This window comes from Phodopus roborovskii, unplaced genomic scaffold (assembly GCF_943737965.1).
Source record: "Phodopus roborovskii unplaced genomic scaffold, PHOROB, whole genome shotgun sequence".
NCBI classification, from domain to species: Eukaryota; Metazoa; Chordata; class Mammalia; order Rodentia; family Cricetidae; genus Phodopus; species Phodopus roborovskii.
Genome location: NW_026126447.1, coordinates 36,662,561 through 36,675,880, shown reverse-complemented (window position 1 = coordinate 36,675,880; position 13,320 = coordinate 36,662,561). Strand labels below are relative to the sequence as shown.

The following is a 13,320-nucleotide window of genomic DNA, read 5'->3' as shown; positions in this document are numbered from 1 at the left end:
TCTCTAATATCTCCTCACACCCAGCACATGAGTCTAAGTGACAGGAAGCCATTTGGGTTCTGAGATGGTGATCAGAGGTCTATCCAGTGGAGAGGAGACTGAGTACACTAAACAGATGGATTTAGATGATTGTGTGGCCTTAAGATTGCAGTAACTAGGTTCTAGGAATATAAAGGTTTCATATTTGGACTTCTACACAGTTTTCAAGATACTTGTAAGTGGCTTCTTTTGTTGTTGTTTTGTTTGTTCACTTGGAAAGTTCAGTTGTAAACTGAACTTGTAGGTGTTACTCAGCAGCAGGGTGGGCCTGGCTTGCCCCCCTCTCCCCATTTCTCAGTCAGAGTACTATGTTCTCTGCTCACTCTCCTTAAACCCAGTGGCACAACTTAAAGGATTAAAAAATCTGTTTCTTTGTGGGAAAATGCCCTTAAGAAGAAAATGATGCTGTATTTGTGGTTTCAGGACTATCCTGATTCCTAAGGCCTCTGGTAAAACTCTTGGGTTTTTTTTTTTTTTTTTTTTTTTTTTTTTTTTTTTTTTTTTGTTTGTTTGTTTGTTTTCTTTTTCTTTTTTTACATATTTCATCTAAAGTGGTGCAGACATGATGAAACTATTTTGGCAGTTCCTCGAAAAGTTAAACATCTGATAATATGATCAAGCAATCCCACTCTTAAATATATAGACCCAAGAGAACTGAGAAACATAAGGACACCCTTTTGGATTCATAATAGCCCAAAAATGGGAATAACCTGGAGAGCCATTAAATAAGAAATACATAAACTAAACATGCTAGATCCATACAATGGAGTATTATCCGGCAATAAAAGTAAATGAAGCACTGACTGATACATGCTACAATACAGACAGGACTCTAAAGCATTAAGTGAAAGAAGCCAGCTACAAAGAACCATGTAGCGTACTGCTGATTTTTGTGAGACAGCTACAGTGAACAAGTCTATGGTAGGAAAAAGTGATTCATGGCAATGAAGATCTGGGAGAGGTACACAGGAATGGGGAATGGCGGTAAAGATCAATGTCTACAGTTGGCTATGGTAATAGCTGTCTAATTCTGTGACTAAAATAAAACCCAATGAATTGTGTGCCTTGACTGGCTGCATCATGTGCTGTATATTACATCTCAACAACGCTGGTTTGTTTTGGGTTTTGTGTTTGTTTTGGTTTTGGGTTTTTGAGACAGGGTTTCTCTGTGTAACATCCTTGGCTGTCTTGGAACTCATGGAGATCCACCTGCCTCTGCCTCCTGAGTGATGGGATTAAAAGCTTGCCCCATCACTGTCCCACCAAGGCTGTTTCTTGAATATCATTATAACACAAGAAAAACCCTTACACAAAACCAGAAGGGTTTTCAGTTCGTTCCTTTTAAGGGGCATTGGAGAAACTCTGAAGTCCCAGGCGGAACAAGCAGGCGACTTCCAGTCTGGGTTCCGTTGTGGGGTGATGCCCACGAAGATGCACCCACTGATCATACCACAAGGCTTTCTTCTGTAGGTGCCACACGTAGACTGCTGAAAAGGAGGCTGACCTCACTGCAGCTTCCAGGCTCTCAATCAGAAGCCCAGGAAGCATCTGTGTGACCTCTGCCATGTCCTTCTCCCTTGCGTCCCCATGGCTCTAGGTTCTGCTCTCACTTGCCTCCAACTCTCCAAGCCTGGGTCTCTCCTAAACCTGGGTTAGATTAGAATAGATTAATCCTCTCTTCAAAACTTTCCAAAATTATACTAATCTCAAAGGCCTCTGTAAAACTCCACTAACTTCCCCGTCCACTGGAAAGGAACTTTGGATTTGTGAAATACGGTGGTCACTACAAAACAGCATGGGAATTCCTCCCCCAATGTGGACTTACTTCAGAATGCTGCAAGAGGGCCATTGATAGCCATATGAAAATTTCCATAATGAAAAGAAAGCAAATGACAAAGATAAAAGTCCCTTTGTTCTATTGGTCCTCTAAAATAATGCCCAAGGTCCCCATCTGTCTGTCATTTTCAGACCCCTTTTCAGTCTGGCATTAACCCTGTTTTCCAGCCTCATCTCTGGCCCACTCTCTTCCTGGCCCTCACATTCCACCCCAGCTTCCACCAAATACATTTCCTATTTCCATGACTTAGGACCCCTGATTCCCTCCCCACCTTCCCTAGGATCTAATTTCACACCAGCACCTCCATCACTTCCCACTGTGTTTATATAGGCCCTTCTTTAAAGCTCCCGTGTCATTATTAACCAAAGACTGTTTGCCTCCACCAGCCTAGGAATTCCTTTTGGGTAACCTAGGGCACCTTGCCCATAGTAGGTACTCCAGGTACATCACAGAAGACAAGGCTTGAAAGGCACGTGCAAACACAGACTTGATCAAATCCCTCTCTAGAAATTATACAGATTTACTCTGCAAACTAATTGGGGAGGGGGGCAGATATAACATCAATGAGAATGTCCTCCTTCAGTCAGTGTAATTGTGTATTATGCATTCTAGGGATACATAACACAGGAACCACGAATACTGCTTATTATGACAAGGCACTTACGCTGATTTGCATTTCTCTGCAAAACTCTCCAGGCATATAATTTTGTTAATTTGTGACAAACCTCAAAAACACACCATCAATACCCTGATTACAATATGTACTTTGAAAGCACCCAGAAATCAACTGCGTCTTTCAAAGGCTTGCCCGTGGGCACTGCTCTTACCCTCACTGTTTGGAGTTTTTTACTTTTGGGGATTTTGTTGCAGATCATAATTTATATGTTTACCTGGACCTAAGCAAAGAATAGTACCAAGAAGGCATTCAAAAATAAGGCCTCCCTTGCTTTTGAGTGTTTGCAGGTCCAGTCAATGTATGATCTCCATAAAATTATTTAGCACCACACTGTTTCATCCGTCTGAAGATGAGAATAATTTCTACCCCAAGAGTTGTTCAGAAGCCCAATTTTTGAAAACGTCGAGTTCCTTTTCTTTTCTCCTGAGGTACATTCTAACAGGTGGTGCCCGTTCATGTTCCAGTCAGTCAGTAGCAAGCCCAAGTAAGCTAGAACAAGTACTAGTCTGAAGAAAAGGACTATATCAAAAACTGCCTAGTCCTCCAAACTCACCCCATGAACCTCCAGCCTCACACAGAGATGTGGACTAAAAGTGAAACCTGCTTGTCTCCTTCCCCTTTTGACTGACATTCACCAGGGAAATAATAGGACACTCTCAGAGCTATGCCACATGAAAGGTATCCAATTTCAAACACACAAATATCAGAAAGGCTAGACCTTGTTTCTCCTCCTGCTCTTTCTCAACCCCTTAGCAATTACTAGCCAGTCCAGGCCTCAGGTGAGCAGGGCATTGTGCTCCTATGCTCACATTATCCCACTTTTTCCAAATGAGGAAAGAGGCCTCAGTGGGGTCATATCATGAAGTATATATAACAGTTCTCGTTCGAGAGAGAGCGTGAGCGAGAGAGCGAGAGGGAGAGAGAGAGAGAGAGAGAGAGAGAGAGAGAGAGAGAGAGAGAGAGAGAGAGAGAGAGAGAGCACGAGCACGCAGCCAGCCTCTGGTTGAAAAGCCCCCGCGTTTCTTCTCAGGCCCTCCTCCACTCTCTCATCCCTTCAGAAAGACCTGCTTTTTCTGACCGAGATTAAAAATGTAATGATAACCTTGGTACATTGTTGAAAACATGATCCTAAAGATTCCGTGAATCTAGGAAATGAAGAACTGTTCCCATGCTTATTATTAACAGCCATAGAGAGGCTGTGCCCACCTCAAACTGACACGCAGCCAGTTAGGTACGACTGCTGACTCCACTGTCAATCAAGTGTGGTCCTTAAGGTTCCCGTGCCCTGTACAGAGCCTGTAGGACAGACCGCCTACATCTGGACTTTAATGAGATTGACGCAAATGGAATGGAAGTAAAGGAGTACATCCTCCTTGGACTGTACTGTAGAGTGAGTGGTGAATGAGGACGCACAGCCCCAAGGCAGTGTGGTGACCAGCAGGTACAGCTCTGGCCTGAAGCCTCCGCAGCTTAGCATCACTAGCTCACCCACGTGATTGGCCCGGATAAGTGCAGCAAGCCTCTTCCTTAACAAACAAAGAGCACCCCGGGAAGCAAGCATTTTATTCATTTCCAAAGACTAGGGTTTTTGGAATTCCCAGTCAGCTTCCCCTGCCCTGTAACAGGACAAATAGGAAGTGTAAGACCTAAAAAATGGGTCATTTGTCCAAATTCTCTCGCCCTCCCAAAGACAGTTCTGTTTTTGTTTGTTTGTTTGTTTGTTTTCTCAGATGTTAGGACCATCTCTTTTCCAAAGGGAGAGAACTTCAGCCATCAAAGATGACCTAGGTGCCTGCCCTCTGACCTTCCCAGACAGGTCAGTAACCTTGCCACTGTTTCTCCAGCTAATGGGAGCCATTCGTGTCCACTCTGCCAGATTCTCTACCTCAGACGTCTCCAACTTTAATAAGTTTCAGGAAACTTCGCAATAAACAAGAAAGAAGAAGGGCTGTGTCTTTCTGGAAGAACTGAAAACACTATCAGGCCACAGCAACAGGGCTTCCTTCTGGTGGCAAGAACACACTTTAACTTCACACACTCTCACCTCAGCTTCAGGACACACAGGCTACAGCCTGTCATTCCTTTGCTGACTTTTACAAATGAAGAGGCTGAAGCCTGGAGAGGTCAAATGACATTTGTCCAAATCACACCTATGGGTGTTAGCTTTATGTCCCCCTGCAGTCACAATCCCAGTGACTCTACAACCTGTGTTTTCCCCAGCCTTTGTCAAGTTAACTTTGATCTGTTTAAGCCTTCACTTAGCAATGCCATGTATGCCTGTTTCACCTTTCCCCCAACACACAAACTTCACACCTCGGGAAACATATAGATGTGTGGCCAACAACAAACGGAAACACAGCCTAGCAATGCAGAAAGTGCTGGAACATTTAGTGCAGGGACAAAAAAAAAAAAAAAAAAAAAAAAACCAACCCACTACATAATTAAATTGCCCTTAAGACATCAAGCGTTACACAATATAGTGATTCTAAAACAGGCCTGATAAAAATCAGCCAAGGATTTTATAAAGATACAGAAACCCAGGGCCTGCCCAAAGCCCCTGGGGAAGCTTAGAATTTATATTTCGCACCAGATGGCTCTCTCATCAGGTGAGTTTATTGGACAGGGCACTACTCACATTAAAGATGACTCCTCAAATACTGTATTGAACTGAACTAACACACAAGACGGGGCTTCTCCAAAAATATTACTACCTACACAAGGAGGAAGCCCCTGACTACTGTGTCATCAGCATCATGTTGTCACCAACTGGGATTTGGCAGCCCAGACAACTGCAGAAGAAGAGGCAAAGAATCTCAAATTGACAGACATGCAAAAGGCTGAACATGGAAGGGCCACCAACTCCAGTTTCAGCGGTCTCCTACCCAGGCAGTTACACCTACAAGGCATCTCTGAAGAAGACTTTCAGAAAAAAGAAAGAGAAAGAAAATGGGTAGGGTGAACGGAGCCACACTTTTGGACATTAAGGACACAGAGGTTTTCCACCATCCTAGAAAAGGCATCAGAATTTCCCTACTACACATAGGCCACCTTTATGTTTGCTACAAGGCATGCAGGACAGCTGGCTGGATGGTTCAACAGCGGATACATGAAAATTGGTTCCTGGATTCAGTGGCTCAATGGTACATAAAGTTATCAAAACCAAGTCTGCTTCACTGAATTATTTAAAACCCAGTAAACACAATAACTCAGAACAAGAACTCGAAAAGCACGCCGCTGGGCTTGTTTACATGTTTGCTTTTCATTACTATGAATTCCAGAGAGCAGGTCAAAGGATACATCCGGCCAAGAGGTGGGGAACTTTCCAGTTAAGGCCAACTTAGGCTAATTTTCTTCATTATTTCTTTGGTCAAATCTGAGGGTCTCCAGCATATCTGCCAGCATATTCACAAAATTGTGAAGAGCTAGGAGTTTGAGATGACTTAGTCTCTCTCCTTTGCTGCCATGATAAAGAAATCTATGTCCAAAAGGTCAAGTGAATTTGCCCAAATCACACGGTGACAGGTCAATACAAGGTTGGAACTCACACCACTGGGCTCCTTATTATTTTTCAACAGTTCCTAGAAAAATGCAGAAATGTATTCTTCCTCTCTGTGAGATTTGGGTCCCAGAGTATTAGATGGTGGCCTGGAGCTTCAGACATAATCCCACTCAACAAGCCATCTTGTAGGGGGTAAAACTTAAAGCTCATAGATAAATCAATGTGTCCACAAAACACACAACTAGATTTTGCATCAGGCAGCCACCTATCTAAGACACCTTGGTTGCTACTTGTAAGGGTTCCATTCTGTCCTCTATACTCCCTGCCCCTCTCTCCATCAAATAGTACAATAGATGAATAACAGACGAATAGTAACAATGGCACTATGTATACCAGGTATGGAATCAGCTCTAAGGCTCTTATCACAACTATTGCACATCAAAGCTGTCAACTCTTGGAAGAACCAGATAGAACGGTGTGTTTGTTAACCACCTCCATTCTGTACTGCTGATAGAAGAGTTAGAAACCATTTATCCTCCATCCCCAAATGGATGCCTGGGGAATGTGAAGAGGCAGGCAGCTCTGCAACTGAACTAGAAGACTTTAAATGAGGTCTGAATTTCAGGGATCTCCGATTGGGATAAAGGATTCCATTTGTGCTAACTGAGAATCGAGGACGAACTGAAGCCCACTTCCTTGGGAATCTACCCATGCTACCTTGAGAGGAACCTTTTCTGGTTTATAATATGGAGATGGCTTACAGTGAAAAGTATAGTCATTGACCTTTATTTTCAAAAAAGACTAACAGAACTTGGACAACAGGAAATCTTCCCTGTGGGTCTCTCGGAACTCCATACACCAGAACTAATGTGAAAGAGAAAAAAGTGATAAGGGGTACTTAATTGAAACAATAACAAAAAGGGTTTCAGAAAATCTACCATGCAAAGACTTGCAATTGCATTTAAAAGCAATCAATGGACAAAGGTACTGTTGATGGGCGGTAAGTTCCCAGTGGGGTTCTCTGACGTCACATTCTTTTGGCCTTCAAACAAGAGTGAACCTTTCAGTTTTCACCCAGAATTTAACATACCAAAAAGGTATGTGAAGCAAGTTAAACTACTTGCATATTTCCACTTACATAACAGGCACACAGCACATCAGCTTTTAGTTTTTCAAGATACTAGGAGATGAAGCTTGGTCTATATTCCTATGGGAGAATAAACAGAAAACTGTCTCTCTTCCTAATATATTAGTACCCTGTAATGCAGACCATATGATCAATAAACTGCAGAAAAATTAAATCAAACTGACAGTCTTAGGCAAAAACTGAACCAAGTAGAAACACTTTTTTTTAAGGATTGCAGTGCGTAGAATATTAAAATCACATGTTGTATTATTAAATCTTCTTTTGGAAGCCAAACAGAGTTATGTTGCATAACCACCTCAAGATACATGTTAATCTTACAGATAGTTTTCCCAATTAAAGGTGTTAGAGGGTGTTTAACCAGTAATACTGTAATATAGTTTGTGCCTATGCTTAAGTTTGACAACTGGTTTAAAATTTTCACTCTGGAGAGACACTTGCTGCAAACGAGGAGCTGAAATGCAAGCAAATGTACCACACCTCTTAATTCCACCCTGAACACACAGGAAACATCTTGGGGGGTGTCATTGTCCCCGCTTACGCTATAGCTGACAGGTATTGCTCTCTGCACGTTGCTCAACATTGCTTGCTTTATAAGAATGCAACGACTTTGAGAGCACCTCCCCCCACCCACTGGAGTGTCTAGAGGAGAGAGCAACAAGTGCAAAGGCTGGGGGGGGGGAGGTGTCAGCTTTCCTAATGATAAAGCAGGAGACAGGGGGCTTGCCTGCACAGAGAAAGGGCTGATCCCACCCACCAAGGCCACACTCGAACCCTGGGAGGCCTCGGATAAATTTGCCACACAGCTTCAACCCTTTTAGTGCTCTCTCTGGTAACCCCCCCCCCACCCCACCCCAGGGCCTTACAAAATTCAACAAGTTGATTTTAAGTCCTCAAGTACTCATCTCTTTCCCTCTGCATGATAATAAGCCTGCTGCCACCAGGACGTAGGCCCCCCAGTGACAACTTCTCTACATAGCATCTAATGTTGAACCACTGTGAACTGAACAGGGAATGGGATACACTGTGAACTGCAAGTAAACTCCTTCCCTTTCACAGACTGCAATCTTACTTCCAACCGTCTCTATCTGAAGAGGGGAGCGTGCTTAATTTTAAATTCTGAGAAACCCATCGGCTCACGAAATTCTCTGGGGGAGGGGGGGATTGGGCAAGAATAGGAGGCCACTGCCTGCCTAAGAGTCCTCAGCAGGCAGCAAACCCAGGGCAGCCCAATCTGCACGAACTAACTAATCCCTTCCAAGGGAACTGAAGCCTCCGTGCAGTTCTCTTTGGTGGAACTGGACGGGGAACACAGATGTTTCTTCAGTTAGCAGTGTTGGCAGAACAGCTCCTGGACCGCATCCGAGTTCTTAATGCAGGAAGGGGCCTCACAGACCATCTACTTAAACCCACTCATTCAACTAAGGAGGAAACTGAGGCCAAGGGGGGCATTTAGGTGGCACACCCGTTTAGAGGAGAGAGGAGCAAGGCTCTGGTGACAAGTTTTGCACTCTGGTTCACATCGAAATTCAGTTAAAAGGAAAAAGTCCTATTTTTACTTCAACCTTGGAACTTCGGTGGATTCAAGTCAATAGCGGTTCTCTGTCCCTAGCCTGGTTCAGTACCCCCCCCCCTTCCTTTGACTTCCACCGCCCCTTCCAGCTGGAACTTAACATCTGTTCTGCAAAAACAGACGCGCGCTAGCGCCTCAACTTTGAGGGAGTGCAGCTCAACTGTACTCCTGCAAGCAAGACCGTGGCTGGCTTTCCTTCAGTGGCCTCCCGAGTGAACCTGGCTCCTAGCCCCTGCCTAAACGAATCAGGGAGTGAGCTGATTTAAAACTGAAGCCCGCGAAGAAGCTGCCTACCACCTGGCACACAGTAGGCGCTCACCAAGTGAAGCGCTCCTCGGAGCCCAAGACCTGGCTGGGAAGAGCCCAATTCTACCTCCTGGGGCTTTCAGCCTAGCGAGTAGCGAGTGACAAGGCCAGCTTGTGCGACTAGCCCTGCAAGGCAGCGCGACGGAAGGGGTGGATGTTTACATGCAGCCCGGACCAGCAGCGCCACTGCCGTAGGAGCCCAGCTCGCCCAGAGACCTAGATGGGTCTCGCACAGACTCGGATGCAGGGAGGAGAGCCACAGGCTACCTCCAGATCGTGGAGGTCGAGCCCACACCTTCCGAGGGGCCATGCCCCCCGCTCCCAACTTGAGAGTACCCCTAAGGAGAAGGTTCCAGCTGCCGCGAAGGCACAAGCACGCCCCAACTTGTATTCGCAGGCCTGGGATTGGGGGTCCGGGAAGGCGGGGAGCTCGCGGCTAGCACGGCGCCCAGAGGATGGCTGCCGGGCCTCAGGGGCTGACAGCACGGCGGGATTCGGGGCCCGGAGGGGGTGGGGGTGACCCGTGGGGCTGCACTCACCCATGAAGAGACAGAAAAGGTCGAGGCAGATGAGCAACACCCGCTTGCTGCCACCCTTCCTCGGGTTGTTGTTGAGCGCCGGGCTGCCGCCGTTCTTACTTTCCGGGACGATCGCCTTGTCGTACTTGTAGTTTTGCATGGCGCTGGCAGCGGAGAGCCTCCCGGGACGCTGCGGGCCGCCGCTGCTCAGGGTCTGCGGGCTCGGGACGCGGCGATGAGAGTGCAGCTCAGCAGAGTAGTTCCAACTGCAGGCGGATAGGTTTCCCCTCTGGGTGCCTCTGCTTTCCTCTCAACCCGAAACTGTTCGCTAGTCCAAGGGGAAGAGAGCCAAATCCCGAGCAGGAACTTTTGCAGAGCTGTGCTGCCCGAGACGCGCACGGCTGGAGTGCGTCTGCGTGCTGAAGTTTGCTAGTGGGCAGCGTCGGCGTCCAGCCACCGTCCTCCGCAGCTACTTAATGAATGGAGCGGCGCGGAGTCCTGCAACTCCGCCGCGTCCTGCAGCTCTCGGCAGCGTCAGCCCAACTCCAACTCTGCCTCCTCCTCCTGCTCCTCCTCCTCCGCTGCTGCTGCCGCCCGGGCTGCCGCTGTGATCGCTCGGTTTGTTTTCTGAGCTTATATTTCACGAGCTCCTTTAAAAAGGGAGGGGAAGGAGGGGGGGGGAGGAGAAGGACCTCCTCACTTGGCTCCGACGAGATACTGAAAGCACAGCCCCTTCCTTAAGCTGCCTAAAACGTAGGATAATTAAGGCCACATTTCCCCCCACCCCCTTTCAAGGGAAAAAAAAAATCCTAAAAGAAAAAGTTGCTCTCAAACCAGAGAATCTGAGAGCCCCTAGCGTTCAGAAACTCCAAAGTGTCACAAAAGGAAAATACGTATAAATAAAAAGAAACATTTTCTTGCTGGCCTTGGATTGGGTGGGAGTGGGGGGGGGCGCAGAGAGGGGTATAATACCAAAATGCATTTTTAATTTATTTACAAATTTCAGCCTTGAATGGGATTATCCTAAAAATACAATTTTAAAGGAAAGCTGGGTTTGTTGTGTTGGTCTTAACACTCAGGTCTAGGTAGTTGATAATACAGTTAAAAGACTCCGGAGCCAGATCCCTGCTAGAATCCTGGCTATGTCTCTGTGTCTCTGTTTCCCCACGAGTAAACGCAGACGCTGGTGTTTCTCCCCATGCAGTCATGGTGGGGTTATAATTGACTAATCCACATAAGCGTCTAGAATAGTGCATGTACATCAGAGGAGCTTCAAAAAATGGAGCCGATACTTCTATTCCTGAATATGGATACCAAATCCAAGCCCACCCACCCTTTTGCTAGTCCAGCTGGCCTTCAGGTGTACCTGTGCCATCCTGGGGAAATCCGGAGCAGCAAGAGATTTCTTGACCTTGACTTCCAAGGAATCTAATGGTTTCCCTTGGATGTTATCATAATGTTGATTATTCTTATGTGAGTTGTTTTGTTTTGTTTTCCTTCAAGACAGGGCCCTCCCTTACATCTTCCAACACACACAGTGTATAAATATACAGTTAGTTCTTTCAAGGGTCTTTATACAGAGATGGAAATGGTTCTAGTCTTTGTTTTTTGTATTTGTTACTGTTGTTTCTTGGGGGGGGGCAGGGTAGGGTCTCTCTAGATAGCTTTGGCTATCCTGAAACTCACTATGTAGACCAGGCTGGCCTTGAGCTCACTGCATCTTCCTCCTGAGAGCTGGGATTAAAGGCAACCATGTGCAATTGGTTCTGGCTTTTTAAAAAGATGTATTTATTCTATATGTGTTAGTGTTTTCCCTGCATGCATGTCTGTCCATCGTGTGCATACAGCACCCATGGAGGCCATCAGGGGTGTTGGATCTCCTAGAACTGGAGCTACAGGTGATTGTGAGCCACTGTGAGTGCAGAGAACCCAACCTGGGTCCTTTGCAAGAACGCTGATTACTCTTAATCACTGAGTTGTCTCTTCAGCTCTGGGTTCTAGCTTTTGGATACATAGTACAATTCATTGCTGACCACCTTACTGGACCATTCCATAACCCTATATCCCATGTTCAACCATCTTGAATATTCCTTTCAGCCGCGCCTCCCTGCTGTCCTTCACTGCCTACACTGTTAGGCCTTCCTCTCCTAACTAGCAAACTGTTTCTCTTCTGAGCACCCTGACCTTTCACCTCCTCTCTGGGCCCTGGTTTGATTCTTGCACCAAGTTAATTTCACCATCAACATTTTGTTTAGGTCACTCTTGTAATACTCACCTCAGTGTAATTTGGTCTGAGTTATCAAAACCTAGTCGTTTGTATAAATTGTTATCCTCACTGAGTCTCTTTAGGGCTCAAGGTTTGAGGTATGCTGGATTAAGCTCAGATTGGAGCTGATTAATAATGAGACTGGCAAGGAAAGGCAAACTTGTGTCTTCTGAAAAGCAAGATGTGCCAAGGAAGCTTGGGAGCAGACATGGCAGCTGCCAGTCTCCATTCAAAGAGCAGCAGGTAAAAGCCCTTGGCATCTAAAAAAACAGCAACTACAATGCGAAGCTAATGTCATAGTTAATAGCATTCTAAAAGGAAGTCAGGGTACCAGTGTCTTTTCCCTGCCAGCCCAACCATCTTCACAGCCAGAGCCCTCCTTGAAATTCAGTCACCAAACCTGGGAATTCCCATCTGAAAAGAAAGGCAGCTCTTGCTAACTTCTGGCAGCCTCCTCTTACTACCACCCCCCCCAAATGCTTGGGCCCCCAAATCATATGGGCCTCTATTTCCCAGTCTATCTTATTTCACATTTCATGGGGGGCCCTAATTTGCTTCTCCGACGCCTGTCTTGGATAGCTGAAGATGGCAATGTTGAAAGCCACTGCTCAAGAGCGAGCTCAGTGAAGTTCAGTTATCCCACCCTGTACTCCCCACCTGGAGGATGAGTCTTTCATTGTCCAATGGGGTGATCACTAAGCTGTCATTGCTGCTTTTACAAATTACTAAGATTGTTAACTTTTGCCCACATTAGCTTTGGTTCAAGGAACCTATTTTATGTTAAGGTCCTCTGGCTTAAACTCAATTACTTATTTTAAAAAGATAAAAAATCTGTTATCCCAAAAGCAGATTTAAAAAGGATGATAAATGAATGTTTAAATAAAAGATTTCTATTTCCATTTACAGGGCTTTGTAGGCCATTACTTTTCCTAACTAAAGAGCGTGGTGTTAATTGATGCGTGTAGTTCTATGCAAACAAGATTATATTTGGATGGCTCTCGAGGGAACAGAATATTTAAAATATTCATTAAAATTGACTTGAGAAAGTCATAAAATATAGTGTCAATCTAATTCTTTAGGTAATCAGATACAAATCTGCCTAACTGGATATATACATGTGAAGGCCTCTTGACTTTACTTTTTTTCTTATTCTATACGCCCCCATCCTCCCTCTCCCAGCTTCAAACCTGATATCTTACCAGCAAATAAAAAGCAGTGAAGCCAACTTGATGATAGTCTACAGTGGTGTCATTTCAAAGTCATTAAGTAATTAAAATTCCTGGTAAACATAGCTTACCCAAACTCACACATTAAAATGACAGCCAGTTCACTAGCATGGCTGGGTAAAAGCTATCGCATCAGCAGGGATAAATACCTTCTTAAGAGTAACTTACTACATGTGGCAACAACAGCATGTCATGCTTAAACAACCTCCCTCCCAAGGAGGTTAATAGCCTTCATT

The 13,320-nt window shown here is 45.4% G+C and overlaps 1 protein-coding gene across 1 annotated transcript in view; it reads right to left on the bottom strand.

The window, feature by feature from the left end:
• Positions 1 to 10,231, bottom strand: part of Plpp3 (phospholipid phosphatase 3) — a 75,021-nt gene extending 64,790 nt beyond the window's left edge. The window contains exon 1 of the mRNA XM_051188292.1: positions 9,614 to 10,231. Within this exon, the coding sequence (XP_051044249.1) occupies positions 9,614 to 9,752 (139 nt within the window). The 5' untranslated portion in view covers positions 9,753 to 10,231. The remainder of the gene's footprint in view (positions 1 to 9,613) is intronic.
• Positions 10,232 to 13,320: the final 3,089 nt, after the last annotated feature.